This window comes from Cynocephalus volans, chromosome 4, assembly GCF_027409185.1.
Source record: "Cynocephalus volans isolate mCynVol1 chromosome 4, mCynVol1.pri, whole genome shotgun sequence".
Classification (NCBI taxonomy): domain Eukaryota; kingdom Metazoa; phylum Chordata; class Mammalia; order Dermoptera; family Cynocephalidae; genus Cynocephalus; species Cynocephalus volans.
The window spans coordinates 4,330,468-4,348,932 of record NC_084463.1 but is presented as its reverse complement, the minus strand read 5'-3'; the positions used below and the strand labels follow the sequence as shown (position 1 = coordinate 4,348,932).

Here is an 18,465-nt window from a genome sequence, read left to right as displayed (position 1 = left end):
GGATGGCGTGAATATTTGAAGAAAAAAAGGCAAAAATGTTTCCTAATTTGATTAAAACCATAAACACACAAATCTAATACATTAAATAATAAGGTGTTAGTATCAGTGAACTTCTGAAGGCACAAGTAGTGGAGTTGAATTGGTGGAATAAAAACACTAGAGGGAGTCAGAAAGACAGGAGAGGGTACTCAGAGTTGGATACTTGAAATGGAGATTACGGAAGAGCAGAATTCAGAAAAACTTTCTCATTATGTTTTTATTGCTTTTATTTAGTAATTCCATTCCAAGATTTTCTACTATTTCTTTCACTGCAAATATATGGCATTTGGCTAATTTGGGGTTATACAAGCCTACAAATTTTGTACATGTGATATCTGTTGTACATAAAAGTATTTCTTTTTATTTTCAAATAGTTTATTTATGTTTCCATGGGTAGTTTGAATATCTGATATCTGTAAATAAATTTGAGTTCAGCATTTATACCCTCTATTATTTAACCTCAGTATAATCTTCAGTACAGCTATATAAATCACTCCATCACTTGATTATTTTATTTTATAATATCTGACTGCTAATTATGTGTCAGGTATTGTAATGTTCTTTATACAACATATTTAATCTTTACAATATATTGTGTGTTAGGTGATATTATTCCTGTTTTATAGATGAAAAAACTGTACACTGTAACCTGAGATTGTTAGGTTATTTGCCTAAGGCAAAAAGTGGCAGAGCAGGAATTCAAATCCAAACAGTTTAGCTCTGTTAAAGCCACATTCTTAACTACTCCCTGTTCTTTCCTGGCTGAGGAATGGAGGAACTTTTAAACTATGGGCCAAATCCAGCCCTTGCCATAATTTCATCAGGCTTGTAGAGTAAATCGCAAAAATCTATGATTAAAAAAATCTAATGGCAATAATTTAGAAACCATAAGGTGGAAGTGTCACTGCATAAAAGAGCCAGACATGGGGGTAAAGCCCTCAGGAAGGTATTGAGTCTATAGTGTCTGTATCATATAAAATATGGTGTGGGAAGAGGGGGAAGACACTATTGTCCAAAAAGTTAAATATCTTTTTCCATTGAAATGAAAAATTTTATACTACACTCCCTTTAAATTTTTAGGTTCCTTTTATAGAGGAAAACATTTTTTTCAGAAAATTCTGACAATGCTTATATTTTTGAAAGCCAAACAACTAATTTTAAGGAAAAAAACAAAAATAACAGTAGTGATCAAAGAGTTTAAACTTATTTTGGGAAGTTTCCTGGTCATTCATTTACTACATTCATTCATTCAACAAACATCTGAGTGTCTACTGTACATTGGGGCACATAAATGAAAGGTCCTCAAGAAATTCACATTCTAAGGGTTGGCCCGTAGCTCACTCAGGAGAGTGCAGTGCTGATAACACCAAGGCCACGGGTTCGGATCCTATATAGGGATGGCCAGTTAGCTCACTGGCTGAGTGTGGTGCTGACAACACAAAATCAAGGGTTAAGATCCCCTTACAGGTCATCTTTTGAAAAAAAAAAAAAAAAAAAGAAAAAAGAAATTCACATTCCAGTATGGTGTTTCTTATTCTTAAATTGTGCTCCAAGAATTCCAAACTATAAAAATAATTTAATTTTGTTTTTGTTTTGAAAAATCTAATAAAATATTAATACAACTAAAATCTGAACTGTTTGTATGACCTTATACCAAACACTAACCATAAAGGGAAAAAAAATGATAAACTGGACTATATTAAAATTAAGAACATTAATTCATTAAAAGACACAATTACGGGAATGAAAAGACAACCTACAGAGTGGGAGGAAATATTTCTAATATGTACATCTAACAAACGCTCTTATCCAGAATATGTAAAGAACTCCTAAAAAAGAAATAGAAAAACAAGACAACTCAATTTAAAAACTGGCAAAAGACTTGAATAGACCCTTAACAAAGATGATATCTAAATGACCAATAACCATAATAAAAAAGTACCCATTATCATTCATCATCAGGGAAATACATATTAAAACAACAATGAAATATCACTACACACCACTAAAAAAGCTAAAATAGAAAAGAATGGCAATACCAAGTGCTGGAGAGAATGTACCAAACTCATTCTGCTTGTGAGAATGTACCAAACTCATTCTGCTTGCGAGAATGTAAATTGGTATGACCATCTTACAAAACTATTTTGCCATATCTATGAAAGCCAAATATATGCAAACCATATGATCCAGCAATTTCACTCCTAGGTACACTTCCAACTGAAATGCATACATATGTCTACCAAAAAATAGGTGTAAGAAGTGCATCATAGACCGGCCTGTGGCTCACTCGGGAGAGTGTGGTACTGATAACACCAAGGCCACAGGTTCAGATCCCATATAGGGATGGCCAGTTAGCTCACCTGGGAGAGTGTGGTGCTGACAACACCAAGTCAAGGGTTAAGATCCCCTTACCAATCATCTTTAAAAAAAAAAAAAAAAGAAGCGCATCATTATCTTTGCTTCCAATAGTCAAAAACTGAAAACAACCTAAATGTCCAGCAACAGCAGAAAAGATAAATTGTACATTCTTTTTTTGGCAGCTGGCCAATATGGAGTTGTAGAACATTCATAACAACAAAATATAGCAATAAAAAATTAGCATGTAACAACACAGATTAATCTCACAATGTTGAACAAAGAAGTCAGACACAAGAGTACATACTATGTTCATGAATAGGCAAAATATATCTACAGTGATTAGAAATAAGAAGGGGGATTACCTTGAAGAGGGGGTTACAAGTTAGAGACTTGGACAGGGCAAAAGAAAGGGGCCTTTCAGGGTACTGTTAATATTCTAATTCTAGATGTGGGTGCTGATTACACAGGTATTTTTACTTTATTTAAAATGCATCCAACTGTATACTTATGATTTCTATGCATTTCTCTATACAGGCCATATTTCAATAAAGTTTACTTTAAAAACTTGTGTTAATGTTATTCATTCATATCTTGAGTTTTTAGTGTTGTGTTTAATTGGTAAATCTTTTTCAATTGTAAAAGAACTCTGAGCTTAAGGAATTAATGGCTGGTTTTACATCTATACATATTAAGAACATTATAATAGCTTCCTCCCTTCTATCTCTCCTTTCTGAATAATTCAGTCCAAAAGTCACATTTCTCACTGTCAGAGAAGGAAGTTACATAAATGGAAAAAAAGGAGGACAGAATAAAACCTGTGGTGTTGGACTGGAATTGGAGGGATAGGGTTTTTGATAACATGGATATAAAAATAAGCACAGATGGGAGTAAATGTGTATAGCTCAGTCCACTGAGAGGACCTGGACGAAGTGACACCCCAATAGCAATTAGCATACCTAGGATCCAGATCTTGGTTTTGCAATATCATACTCTATGAAAAAGGCTCCTTAGAGAAAATGCTAATTCCAAGGCTAGGACAGAGATGATGCTGGAACACCTTTTTGTGCTACAGGGTAAGAAAGTATTCAATCTAAGCAAAATAAATGATAGAAACAGATTTTAACACATTAAATTAAATAGTTCTTTGGATGGGGAGAAAGGAGTAGCCAATGTCTATTTACATGAATTTTTATTTGGCAGCTGGCTGGTACAAGGACCCAAAACCTTGACCTTGGTGTTATCACACCAAGTGAGCTAACCAGCCAGCCCAACATGATTATTTTTAACTTCTAGAAAGATTAACTATACATTCAATGAATGAAAAACTGAAAGGGAGTCAAACAGGAAGCTACTGTAACAGGCCATATGAGAAATAAAAGATGAAACCCTAAACTAAGTGATATGGATTGAATAGTGTCCCCCAACTTTTATGTATTAGAAGCCCAATCTCCACTGTGATTGTTGAGAGGGTGGGAAATCCTATTATAGCAGCTGAAAGGTGGAGCCTTGAAGAGGTGATTAGATTCTAAGGACCATGCCTTAATTAATGGATTAATAATGGTGATCATGGGTGTGGTTCTGAGGGCTTTAAAAGGAGAGCACATGGGAGTCCCTCTCTCTTCCACCATTCTCACAATGTGACACCCTGTGTTGCTGAAACCACCACCAAGGAAGGCCCTCACCAGATGTGTTCCCAGATCACCAGATGGACTTCCCAGCCTCCAAAACTGTAAGCAATAAAATTTTGTTTTCTTACAAATTTCCCAGTTCCATGTATTTTGTTATAAGCAACAGAAACAGACTAATACACTAAGGCACTGAAACAGAAAGGAAAAAACAAACATAAGATGTTCGTGAAGCAGACTTTATAAGAATACAATTATGACTTCAGCCACTTATCAGCTGTGTGAACTTGAGCCAAGTTACTTAAATTCTTTGTGCTTCAGTTGTATCTATGTAAAATGGGTTTAATAAAGTATCTATCTGAAAGTGTTGTTGAAAGGATTTGATAATAAAACATACTTCAAAAAGTTCACGAAAAGATTCAAACTATCTTTTAATTCTATTTTTCCAAGAACTTATTGAAGTACCTTCGTATATGTAAAATGTTCAGAAAAGTGGCTGGCATAAACAAACACTTATAAGCATTGGCTATCATTATTTTAACATTAGTACTTCTACTATGCTTACTACTACTCCTACTTCTACAACAGGATTTGGAGATAATCAAATGTGAGGATCAAAAAAAAAAAAAAAAAAAAAAAACATTGAAAATGACTCCACATATTAAGGTCCTAAGCTCTCCAATGACTATAGTTCTTCCCCCACTGTTACTCCTCAATATAATTCAAAATATAAACAATACTAAATCAAAGCACATAGGCCAAAAAAAATCTAAAAGTTTTGGGCTGGTCAGTTAGCTCATTTGGTTAGAGCACGGCCTTGTAACATCAAAGCCAAGGATTTGGTTCCCTGTACTGGCCAGCTACTCCTTCCCTCCCAAATCTGAAAGTTTTCTTTAAAAAACTATATGAAATACAACCCCACCCATTTTTTTTTTCGTTTTGTGACTGGTAAGGGGATCGCAACCCTCGGTTTGGTGTTGCTCACACCGCGCTCAGCCAGTGAGCGCACCAGCCACCCCTATATAGAATCCGAACCCACGGCCACGGCGCTCCCGGCGCTGCACTCTCCCGAGTGAGCCACGGGGTCGGCTCTAACCCCACACATCTTTTTCCTCACTTTTCTATGGTGGGGAAGGGGTATCCTAAATATGTGCTTCTTTTGCCTACTGGATAATGCAACATAGCTCTCAGATTTCTGACTCGAGTGAATGGCTAGTGGAATCACTAACCAAAGAAGAAACGCCAGGGAAGGAATGTATGGAGTCAAATGATTTAGGACAGGTGATGAGTTCAGTTTTGGACATACTGTACAATTTAAGCAAATGCCGAAGTTATAACTCTTGGCCTTCATTCCTTTTTCTCTGCATTCTTCCTTCCTCTTCATTTTAAATAAAAGTTTATTACTAAATTTCTTTTTACTTAATGTCTCCCCCTCAGGGCTGAGGAAAAAAATAAATCAGTTTCAAGTTTCTCACAATTAGGAGAGACAGGATGAAAACAGTATTTTTTTAAAAAGATGAAAGAAAAACAGGTGAACAAAGGCTCAGCTCCCTTTCCCTGCTCTAATCAGTATAAAGAAATCAAGATCCCATAACATATTGGTTGCCCAGACCCAAATAAAACAGTCAGCTTTACCTAAAAAGTACTCCCTAATGGAAGAATCAATTCTAAATCAGATTGCCAGTAAACTCCCAGAGTCTCTTATCTGTAGCTAAGGTGGTTGTTTCAAAGAAAAACAAATGAACAACATTAGGAAGAAAGTGGACTACAGAAGAATAGTTTAATTTTTTGAAATGTGTTTGGGGGAGGGGAGGTGGTATAGGCCAGAAATGAAAGATACTATACAGATCTTTCTAGAATACATTATCATTTTTTAAAATCTGCACATTTCCCATTGAAATTTGAGTGCTTTTTCAAGAAATGAGTTTATCTACAACAATCCCATTATATTTAATCCTGAGAAAAAAAGTAGATATATAATTGTTTGTCTGCAAATATAAAATTCAGTATCAGGTTAAAAAAATGAGAATGCTGGGGCCGGCCTGTGGCTCATTTGGGAGAGCATGGTGCTGACAACACCAAGCCAAGGGTTAAGATCCTCTTACCGGTCATCTTAAAAAAAAAAAAAAATGAGAATGCTTATATAAACACATGAAATTAAAAACAGAAAAATCCACTGGTTGCACAATGTTTCAGAGTAATAGAATCATTTTTAAATGATTCACTTACTTTGCAAGAAAACAATATAAATATTAACCTATTGATTTGCCCTGAAAATGTCCAGAAATCTCTATAAAACATATGGGACAAAACATACTCCATCAAATTTTAGAAGCAATATTATTGCAATATTTTAATGTCAAGTGTTGCATTTAAAAGAAAATAAAGAATGTAGCTATTATTGCTGTATATCTTCTTACTACATCTTATTCATGATGACAAAGTCCAAGAAAAATTAAAGTAAAAGGACAAGTTGAAGGAAAGGCGAGAAATAACAGTATCCTCACAGTCAATGGCAATTATTTTTTCTCACCTGTACTCTTTCACGACCATAACATTTTGGACACAAGTTGTTTTAAGATTTGTATTTGTTCTCTCTGCGAAGCTCCTAATTTACTGACTGGATTATACCCAATGATGGCACTCTAATATCTTTAAAAAAGGAATCCAATTTGCATATTTTAGCTCTTTAATGCAAATTAGGAGCTTATCTATTTGAATGTGTGGGTTCAAGTACTGTTTATAAGCTACTAGTGCTTCCAGTCATGATTTTATTTTATTTTTTTTGGTGCATATGAACTATTTAATTATGATTAAAAACAATTTGCAGTACTGCTTGGCTGCTTGCCTCTGTGCCTACTGCCCCAGGAAGGAGAATGGCTAACTAGGACTTCAGCCTCCCCAGCAGACAGACCAGACCAAATGTTCCCCCTTCACCCTTCCAATGCCAGGACTGAAGCTGAGCTTGAGTTTCTTTAAAGGTTTTATTCTGCACAGAATAGGAGATAGGGGGCTCAGTCCCTCCTGGCAGTCACTTTCCTCATGGCAGCCAGGACACTGCTCAGCTCCTCTCACTTCCTCTTGGCGCAGATGTGTGTCCTCAACCTTTTCTTGGTGAACTTTAGGGCCTGTTTGTCCTTGGAGACCTTGAGCAGCTCAATGGCACAGCATGCGTACAGGGCAAAGCTACATACCTCTTGGATCATGTCCTGCATGAACTGTGTGTTTGTTGAGACGCCTGAGGTGGTGGCTGTGCCTTGGTTTGTTCACGTTCTTGGTCACCTTTTGGCCCTTGTTGAGGCCCATAGCCATGGGATAGCACAGAGCCATGACTGCTGCTCTTCAATGGCTGCTGTGGCAGAAGGCCCAGTCATGATTTTAAAACCACATTTGCCAATCCCCATTAACCAAAAGAACCACAGAACTATAGTATATATTTGTGTTTTTTTTTTTTTTTTTTTTGTCTTTTTGTGACCGGCCGTACCGCGCTCAGCCAGTGAGCGCACTGGCCATCCTTATATAGGATCCGAACCCGCGGCGGGAGCACTTGCTGCGCTCCCAGCACTGCACTCTCCCGAGTGCGCCACGGGGTCGGCCCTATAGTATATATATGAATACTGGTAATTCTCACTATGTTCAAGCCACATGAACCTTTTAAAAGTGTTCCTGAAATACGCTAAGCTCGTCACTGCACCTCAAGACCTTTGCTTTGAGGTCTGATTTGATGCAAATCATTCAGTCTTGACTCCAATGTGTTGCTTCAAAGAGACCTTCCCAAATCAGCCTCAAAAAAATGCCATTCCTCCATTCCTCTCTGCACATTCAGAGCCAAGATCTTGAACTGGTAGAAGAGATGCTCTGATTGGCTATGAGACTGAAAGTTCTTGTTTTGTTTTGTTTTTTTGTTTTGGCAACTGGTCAGTGCCTGGATCCACCCCTGGACCTTGGTATGATAACACAGTGCTCTAACCAACAGAGTTAACCAGCCAGACCCCCCCCCTTTTTTTTTTGTGGCTTGCCAGATCTGAACCCTTGACCTTGGTGTTATAACACAGTGCCCTAACTGACAAGACAATTTTTTTTTCACCCTTGACCTTGGTGCTACAATACCATGCTCTAACCAGCTGAGCCAACTGGCCAGCGGTTATTGAAATTTTAATTTATAGTAAACAGGACTCTTTTAAAAAGACCAGAAAACTATGGAATTTAGCTAAAATGTCATCTTGTGGCAGGGAGGGAAAATTCAAAAGAACACAGCTAAAAGCAATATTTGGGGAAAAAAAATTATTTTCTGCTGTAAATAAATAAGTAAAATAGGGCTCCCACCTTCTGAGTGGGGGGGGGCCCAGCACCCCTCCACTCACCAGCAGGCATTGCCCAATCCTAGGCAGGGCCCAAGAACCAGCCCCATGGTCAAGTGGCAAGGAGAACCAGGTTCCCGGAGGCTCGGGCCCAGGCCCACCGAGATCTCAAGAGCTCCCTGACTTGGGGCAGCTGCTGGGGGAGCTACAGTGCCAGCTGATTCTGCCACAGGCCTACCCCAGGAGGAATCTGGTGCAAAAGGCCAGGGATGCCATCGTGGGCACCTTACAGGCCTGCCATGGCTGTGTTCCCGACCTTGCCTTGGTGCTCTGGGGCTGCCAGCCACCCTTGCCAGGGACTAAGCCTGAGGGCCCTGAGAGGCAAAGGATGACATCCTCCTGGATCAACAGCTCTGAAAAGGCCCCAAGAGAGAGGAGGCAGAGAAGGCGACAGGGGACAAAGGAGTTCACCTTTGTCATGCCTCATACCTCCAGCACTCCCACTGAACACAGTGTAAGCCTGGCACCACCAAGAGGTCTCTGTCCATCTCCCTTACTCTCATTGCCTTCTCCATCTGGGGTGGCCTAGGGCCCCCCAACAGCCTTTGACCTGCTGAAAAGCATCTGGCTGGTAGCCACACTGCTCCCTCCCTGGTCCTGGGAAGTTGGCCCAACTCAGCTCCTGTCTCAGCCACCATTACCCTTGTTGCCCCGCACCTCTGCCCTGGACTGGAGCCCCAACCCCCCTGCCCCCCTGCCTAGTCTCTCCTAGGTGGTGGCCCAGAGCAGTCTAGAAGCCTGGTCCTTTCGACCCATGAGACCATAATGAGGGGGCTGAGGCTAGGGCTGGGGACAGGTATCTCACATTCCCAGTCACCTTAATAAAGTAGCTTCTTCGCAGTAAAAAAAATATATATATATATATTGTTTTCATCACAGTCCTCAATACTAGCAAAAACTATGCAGTGTATTATTTATTTCCCTGTTTGTTTTGTTTTTGGCAGCTGGCCACATTTATTTCTCTAATGTCAGTATTTACCCGTCAGAATACAAGTTCCAAAGACTGAGGACCTTGTCTGTCATATTCACTACTGTATCACTGACACTTAGAATAGCATCCAGCACAGAACAGATGCTCAAATACAGCTTTTATGGAATGAACTTACCCCTTGTACACAGATCAATTACCACTGATATTACTCATATGTACTCCATGTATCTGACCAAGGTTTTAACCTGAGCTGTACCCTGCTTTGTTTACAGAGCATATCAAGCACCTATTTACTCTACCTGCTATAACAAGGCAAAAGCCAGACGGCTTTTAGTGACACAACTGGGTTTACCAGGACCCTAAGCAAAATAATAAAATAAAAACAGGTCTTTGTCTCTTTTTTCCACCTTCTCTGTCCACTAGATAGATACCTAGTGTCCTCTTAATACTTTCTAGCAGTCTAAAATTTCCCTCCTCTAATCCACTGATAAATGACTGATCTCTCAAAGTTTATTCTAAACTGTCACTTCCTTTAAGTAGCTTTAATTAACATATATCACCTCCAGATTATGGATACTGCTCAATCATTTATTTTCAGAGGACATGAAAGATTCTCCCATTTACATTCATCACACAGTTTTACAATTACTGATTTAATCCACTATTCCCACTCCCATTTCTACCCATGACCAACATATACACTTCTGAATTCATTTAAATGCAACCATGTCTCTAGGACAGGACATTGGAGTAAAAGAGGTGGCCTTAAAGTTCATGTCTCTCTTAGATGCCCATTTCAAAAAGGCAATTTCTATAAACCCAATGAAAAATGGACAAGTTGGGCTCTTAATGCGGCTTAAGCATTTATGCTTAAGTAGACATATTAAAAAGAATTATCCAGTTATGTATCTTAATCACATTCAGTGACAATATTCAAATCTTGGAATCACATCCATATTCTTTTCCAAGCATGTTCCTAACTCAGTGCTTTTGCACTGGCTGTTCCCTCTACATGGAACTCTTCTCGTAAATATCGACAGGGCTTGCTCCCTTGCTTCATTCAGGTCTTGCCTCAAATATGATCTTCTCAGAGGGCTTCCCTATGAAAAATAACACCTATCACTCTATCCTTTACCCTGACTGTTTTTCTTCATAGTATTTATCACAAACTGACTTATAGTATACAGTTGAACCCTGAACAACATGGGTTTGAACTATGTGTGAACTTTTTTCAATAAATACATTTGAAAATTTTTTGGAGTTACATGCTGATTTTCAACTGCACGAGGGGTTGGCACCCCTAACCCCCACGTTGTTCAAGGGAAAACTGCATATTTATTTGCTTATACATTAACTGCCTCTCTTCCTCACAAAAATGTAAGTTATACAAGGGCAGGAGTTTGTTGGCCTACTTCACCATCACCTAGTTAGAATTTAAAAATGCTAAGAAATAAAATAAAAAACACTAAATTCTTGTTCAATAAAAAATTAATTTTCCATAGACTTAAAGATTCTTGTTATGGTTTCAATGAACATGATGTCATTAGCACAAATACCCCTCATCCATGGCCATCCCACAAATCTGATTTTGGATACACATTAAGATAGAAGTAATAGTTTTATGTGTAAGAACCAAAAATAGGTAAAGGGCTTGACAATATATCTGCTCACATAGTTTTCAAATATTCCCCATTATCTGTGGAACTTTATTTGAAACCCCCTTGCCTAACATTGGAGGCCTTTCACAATCTGCCTCTGACTTTCCTTTTATTCTGGGCTACTATACTACAACAAAGAGCACCAGCAATATAGAATGCAAGAGCATGCAGTCTTGCTTACACTGCAGCCAAACTGATCCAATATCCATTACTACCAACTTTTCTCCTAATCGCTACCTACAAAAAGTCTACCCATTATTCAAAATCCAGCTCCAATGCTTTCTCCATAACACTTTCCTTGATCATCCCACCAGAAATTATTTCCTCAGCCTAAGGGACCATACAGCAGTTGGTAACACACCTAAAATTTTTGCCTTATAGTAAAGTCATTAGTACCTTTTAATCTCCTTTAGTATATGGTAAACTCCCAAAGAGCATGGACATTGTTTTATATATTTTTGTATTCTTCATGGTCCCCTGCATATAGGTATATAACAAAATTATTTTATAATGAATAAATTCTACAGATGCTTCGAATCACTGCTTTATATTTCCCCTTTTTCTTTCTTCTCAAAGGTTAAAAAATTTTCCACTGAGAAAAGTAGTGTGCTTCATATTACACTTTAAAGTTTGGATTCTCTCATGAGTTGATTGTATACACCACTACTCCCTTCTGTCTCTCTTTCCCTAGATCTAATTAGGAGAGAGAATTAGAGTTAGTTATTAGGGAGAAGACCCCCTGTGGCATACTAGTGAACCAACAAATAACCAGCCAAGTAGGTGTGTGTGTAAGTGAGCAAGAGCTAATTAGTTCTTAGGGAGAAGACCCAGCTGAAAAGATCTCAAAGAATTTGAACCATCAAAGGTATCTGAGTAGGAAAGTGATATGATCAGAACTGTGTTTTGGTCCAGAGCTCAGATCAGAGCTTAAAGATAAAAATAATGAAATCATGGGAGTTAAGACTGTCCCAGAAAAAAAGTACAAAGATAGAAAAGGGCTGAAGATTAAATCCTGAGAAATAATTAAAATGGGGGAAGGGGAGGGAGGTCAGTGAAAAACACAAGTGATTTGAGAGACAGTAGACCAAGGAGAGAATAATGTCATAAAAACCAAAAGAGGAGCAGAGGAAGTGAGCAACAATTCCAGAAGAGAGGATGCATGTTAGAGAAGAATCTCATTTGCCAATCAGGAGGTTGACAGTGCTCTTAAGACTGACAGCTTCAATCTAATTGGGTGGGAGGAGTGGGGTGAGCCATATCACAGTAAATTAGGAAAAAGGTGAAGAGTTATAAAGGCAGCAAGGGGGGGCTGCTTTTCTAAGAACTGTGAGAGTGAATGAAGAGAGAAAAGGGCAAAAGTTTGAGGCAGAAGCAGAGTAAAGGTTGTTTATATAGAGACAAATGAACTTTCTTATAGGCATGGAAGTGAGAAAAAAAAGGAAACAAAAAAAATAAGGACATGCTGCCAAGTCCAGGGGAAAAAAAATGAGGACTGAACAAGAACAGGTGGAAGAAGGCAATTTAAGAGGTGGCTTGGAAAAGAGAAGAATACAGGGGAAATCAGAAACGTTTGTGGTACTGACCGAGAAAATTAAGGGCACTTCAAATAGCCAGGTAAAGTAACATGCTAAGAATTAAGACAGGTGAAGCTCAGTCAAAAAAAAAAAAAGTTTTTTGGGGGAAAATAAAAATGAAAAACTTGTTTGCAGCAGGATAATCAAAATGAAGAAAAAATGGTTACAAGTAATGTAAAACAGGAGATGAAATTATATCAGATTCCTACAAATGTTCTATGGACACACTTTGTAAGGAAAAACAATAAAGAAAATAGTAATGTGGAAAGGTTTTTGGAGATACCTGTATAAAGTTGATAACTGTACGTATATGACAAAATGAACTACATAAATCTTTATATACCCAAAAGATTTCCAAGATCCAGCAACAGTCCAACTTGCTTTAAAGAGGGAATACAATTATTACAATCACGTTCCAACATTTGAAAAAAAAAAAAAAGGTGGTGGTTTTTATTGCAAGGGGTTCTCACCTGTAGGTTTCACATTAAGAAAGTTTTGAATTTTATCTTTCAAAACATTTTAGCTATCCCTCTGAACTCTGTGTCATCCACAAATTCAATGAACTTAATTTCATCCAAGTTACTTATAAACAAGGTAAGGACATACTTTCAACAGGACACTAAAGACCTCTCTTTAGGGTTGATGATAATTTATCACTCTTCAGGTACAGGTGTTTAACTAGTAGTGAATCAAATTCTAATTGTATTCTCACCTAGCACACATTTCTTCGTTTTGACCATAGGACATTACAATTTTGTCAAATATGCTCTGGTGAAATCTAATTGCACAATGCCAAAGGTACTTCTGTAATCAACCAGTCTATTAATCCTATCAAAAGAAGAAATGAGGCTAATTTGGCCACTCCCCAGCCAGTCTCTTTCTCTATTTAAGGTACCATCAGCCTTTAATTTAAATGATCCTACAAATAATGTTACAAATTTACCCTAGCAGGGTGTCACTATATTTCTCCCAAACAAGCCTCAGTCTTCCCACTTTATGTTTGGCTACTTTTCAATGTAAGACTATAAGTCAAACCTCCCATCACCCAATGAGAAGACCAAAAAAAAAAGTTTTTCTGACCAACTTGAATACATAAACCTTTGGTGATATAGATAAAAGAATCAAATGCCTACTTACAGTGTCCATTATATTACAGTAGTTACACATATTTTAAATCACATACAGTACTATATAAAATAATAATTAGAAATTCTTCTTTTTCCCATAGTCAACATTTCATGAAACAAGTCTATTGAAATTTTCCCAGTGTATGTTTGGCATTTGTTTTCATGTTCACAAGAGTGACTGAGTCACTTTCCAGTTCTCTTCAAAGCATTATCACTTTGTTTTTATTTATACAAGTTGCTTGAGTTACAGCACTTTTTAAATCCTTGTGATCTTTAAGCCCAAGTGTCCATTTTCTATACATTCAGGCAGTTTTTTTCATTTTGTAAGTGTATGCTGTTGATGTAGATCCATAATCTCTAAAAGGTAACTAAACTAGCATTGACTGAAGTAGCTTTAGATGTATATCTCCTCCAAACAATCCTTTGTGAGGTTTTGCATCGAGTGGAATAGTGACTTGCTTTTTTCTGAGATCATTTTTGGGGGGAAAAGACTTTGCCTTATGTCCAGGTAATCAACAAGTCAAAAATTCACAAAGAACCAGGAACTCAATTATTTCTTAAGCACATTTCAGTTAATAACATAAGATATTGCTTATGTACACACATGGACGCATTATATAGGACTCTTCACAAGTTAAATTTCTTTCTGAACCAATGCATTAGAACTTTGCTATACTATTATGAGAGTAAGATGGGTTCCTCAATTCCTGTGAATAAGTTTTCTTTACTGTATTGTGTACTAAGTGCCAAGCACTGTTTTAAGTATTTTACATATACTAACTCATTTAATCTTCACAATGCGCCTACAAAATAGGCGCTGTTGATACATCCATCTTACTGATGAGGAAATTAGGGCACAGAGAGATTAAGAAACTTGCCCAAAGTTTCGCAAAGTGGCAGAAAATCAGGGAGTCTAGTTCTAGGCCCCTAGCCTTTTAAAAAGATGATATATTACACCTCTTAGTAAAATATGATCTTGCTTTTAGGACACAGTCCTATCTACTAGGCAATTAATATCGGTGGTCCAAAGACATGATGGTGAGGTTCCAGTATTTTTAATATATTTTCCATTCTGTTACTTTCTACTATCCATCCACACTGCCTGAAGGTATTAAGGATGGGTCGTCCATCCTTTGCATTCATGTACCCTGAGCTAAGCTAATCACTACCCACTTCAGTAAGTACTTTTAAGAGAAAGGACTGCCACTATAAACACAAGCACAGAACGGAGCAGCTCCACGGCTTCCTCACTCTCCTCCAAACTTTTTAACTGACGGTAGAGAATCTGCTCCTCTAGGCCTACATCTCCCTTGCTATATAAAACTAACTTTAAATATTTTCTCTGCTAATGTAAACTTTCCTATGCCCTAAAATGATGGTAGCACTTCATCAGTTGTCATCTAGTTCAGTTCTGTAGTGGGAGTAGGGGTTGGGGAGCAGTTTCCTAAGGAAAAAAGGGGAAAAAAAAGAATTCAAGAATGGGAGAACAGGAGGAAAGGTGTAGCGTGCAGAAAAGGCAGAAAAGGGGTGGAGTGGGAGGCACTGCTGTCTGAGGTGGAATTTCGTGGAGACAGAATGAGAACAGAAATTGAAAACTGTTAGGCAGCATTTTCTTGGATTTTCCTTTCATGCGTCTTAGACCCTCGCTTCAGAATAAACTGAGACCCTAGGAGTACTAACGGCCTAATCAGTCGGGGAACAACAGCACGACCATTCATCATCCGCTCCCGGCCACAGCCAGTTCCTTGAAAGCATCGCTCGCCGCCAGCCCTCTGCCGGGCTTTTCACACACCAGTCAACCGGCGGGAGGGACCACCAGAGCCTCTGGACCCCAAGGCCAGAGACCCGCGCGTTCCGGGCCTCGGCGGCAGCCACCGCAGCTTCTCTTCCGATGGACAACCCCTGAATACTTCCACATTTCGCGGCTGAACCTGAACCCGGCCTTTCCTGAGGAGCTGAACCCGGCGGTCACGTAGTAAAATCCAGACTGGACTGAGGGTCTTACCTTTAACAGATTAGACGTCGCCATGTTCCTTCAACTTAGACTCTCGCGAGACGACGCGAGAATTCGTGGAGCTCCCGGCCAGGCCACAGCGGGAGGCCGGAGTTCCCACCAGGGCCCACGGGCCCACCGGCCCGCACCGGAGGGGTGGTGGGCGCCGGGGTGGCGCGCCGACAGCGCTGACCTCGTCCCAGGCAGCGGAATTCCCTCACTCTTTCCCACTACATGGTCACCGGAGCTTCTCCACACGAAAGACCTCATGCAAACGCTCAAGCAGGCGGGAACGGCGAATGGTGAGAAGGTAACAGGAGCCGACCTGACTTGGAAAAGGAAGCATCGACTCCACGAGCGTCCCCCACTCCTTTGGATTAGCCTTTGTGGTTGCACCCGCAGCGGCCACCAGCAACGAATTTAGCTCGGCTTAGGCCCAGCAGCTCAGGTTCAGCGACCGCATCACGTGACGCGGCGGGCAGGGGCGCGCTCGGGAGCGAGCGTGGGAGCCTGGAAGCCTCGGTGGGTCCCGCGGCCTCGGAGAGGGCGGGAGCACGCCCTCTGCTGGCGGGACCCGATGTTTTCCCTCAACCGCCGCCCCAAATCCGGGGAGTCGCTATCACGGACATGAGCAAGAAAAGCTTATAACAACTGTTTTCCATAAGAATTGGCACATAGAAGGAGCCCAGTAAATATTTGTTGAATGATTGAATGCCCAAATGTGTTAATTATTAATATTTCTATTAAAAAGTGCCTGGCGTTTAGACATTCTGTAAAATATTGTTCAGGGAATGAATATTTATCTTAGATTTCCTGAAGTCACATTATCCTAGAAGATCCTACACCATAAGCCCCCAAGTCTTATCCCTTTAGACCACAAACCACTGGCCAAGGGAAAAGAATATAATTTACATGTAGAACCTACAGGGTACCGAGTATTGTATTATGCATGCTTATAAACAGTATGCATTCATGCATTCATAATATGTAGGAATGAGTAGGAGCTTGGGAGTAAAAGCAGAAAAGAGGGATGACCCTATTTAAAGAATCCAAGTAAATAGTTAATACTAATTTGAGCGCCTACGAGTGTATGTACTAGGCACTGGAAATACAGGATTAAGTAAAACAGGAAAGACTCCTGCCCTCTTGGAGTTTATGGTCTAATAAGGAGGCCAAATATTAAGTATACCCACACGAATCAAATATTACTTAATTGGAGCTGTGATAAATACTGTAAAGGAAAAATACAATGTGTTTAAGAGCATATGATAGGGAAGGGGACTGACATCCTTATCTCCATCCAAGCGAGCCACCAATTCCTTCTAAATGGCGCCTTATGACTAAACCTTATGACTACTTTTGTTGTTGTTTTTGTAGTAGACTTTGTGTTTACAGCAGTTTTAGGTTTACGGGAAAATTGAACAGAAAGTAGAGTTGTCATACTACCCCCAAAACATTCTGTTCTCCTAACTCACTTGCTCTGGTGACACCACTGCTACAACTCCTTGGCTTCAATGAGTTCTCTGTTCCATTGACCCTACACACTTCCTTGATATCTATCATCCCCACCTGTTTTCCTTTCTTATCCAATTTAGACTCAATAGCCCAACTTATAAAAATGTTAAAGTTATTACAATGCTTACATATTTAATTTATTTTAAAATAGTGAACACAAGCACACAGTGCAAAATTCAGAAGATGCTAAAAGGAATACGATAAAAAGTAGGCCTCCTTTTACTCTCTGGGGTGATGCAGTGTTCTATAGTGGGACATGGGTTACTCAGGTATATGCATTTGTCAAAACTCAGCCAGTGTACCCTTGAGATGTATGCATTTTATTCAAAAGAAAAAATAGTAAACAAAATTTGAAATTTAGTCAATGACATTCATGCTGAAGAATGTAGGGGTAAGTGAAGTTATATTTACAATTTATTTTGAAATGTATCAAAAAATAACATGGACTGATGGTTGGATAGAAAGGTTGATAAAGCAAGTACAGTAAAATGTTAATGACAGAATCTAGGTGGTGGATACACTAGTGTTCCCTGTGTAAAATTCTTTCAGCATGTCTTTATGTTTGAAAATTTTCATAATTAAATATTGAGGGAAAATTTTTTTAAAAAGAGCCTCCCTTCCTCCACAATCCTCAGGACATCCATTCTTCCTTTTTAGAGACAACCATGGTTACAAGTTTCTTTTGAATCCCTAGGATATTTTGTGCATATGTAAGCTTTCAGGTATGTATGCTTTTTTCCTGCCCCCACAAATGGTGGCATACTGCTTATTTAATGTTTAATCAACAAAATATATATAGATTAAAGAATTGGTGAAAAACTAGATGTGGCACCAACAGTTTTGGAGAGGGAGGAGGAAAACAGACCCAAGAGATGGAGGAAGATGGTAATTGGGACTTCCTAGACCTCTGAGTATCACACGGAGAAAAAAAACCATCTGACTCAGAAGACTACTATTTTCCTACCTGAATAGGGGGAAAAACTGGAAGAAAAAAATGTTACTAATGCTTGACCCTTGATAGTAAGAAATGGGATAATTTTTACTTTTTATTTATTTAAAATCTTTTAGAAGTCATCTGCTCATTTAAACATTTAACATGTTTAAAACTTAAACATCATGTTAAATCATAATACCTTAGAAAATGAAAGTTCTCTATAATTTCCTCTCTCCCGCTTTCTAAGATATCCACTGTTGACGGTTTACTTTATTCTTCTCATTTGCTTTCTTTGTATACATTAAAGGGTTTATAAAGGAGTCTCTCAAATTTGGTTGTTGTATCACTTA

At 38.9% G+C, this 18,465-nt stretch overlaps 1 protein-coding gene and 2 pseudogenes across 1 annotated transcript in view; 1 reads left to right on the top strand and 2 right to left on the bottom strand.

The window, feature by feature from the left end:
* CUL5 (cullin 5) overlaps positions 1 to 16,169 on the bottom strand; it is a 98,705-nt gene extending 82,536 nt beyond the window's left edge. The window contains exon 1 of the mRNA XM_063093383.1: positions 15,679 to 16,169. Coding sequence (XP_062949453.1) covers positions 15,679 to 15,702 — 24 coding nt within the window. The 5' untranslated portion in view covers positions 15,703 to 16,169. The remainder of the gene's footprint in view (positions 1 to 15,678) is intronic.
* Positions 7,037 to 7,352, bottom strand: LOC134377336 (large ribosomal subunit protein eL36-like; annotated as a pseudogene).
* Positions 7,891 to 9,149, top strand: LOC134374930 (proline-rich protein 19-like; annotated as a pseudogene).
* Positions 16,170 to 18,465: the final 2,296 nt, after the last annotated feature.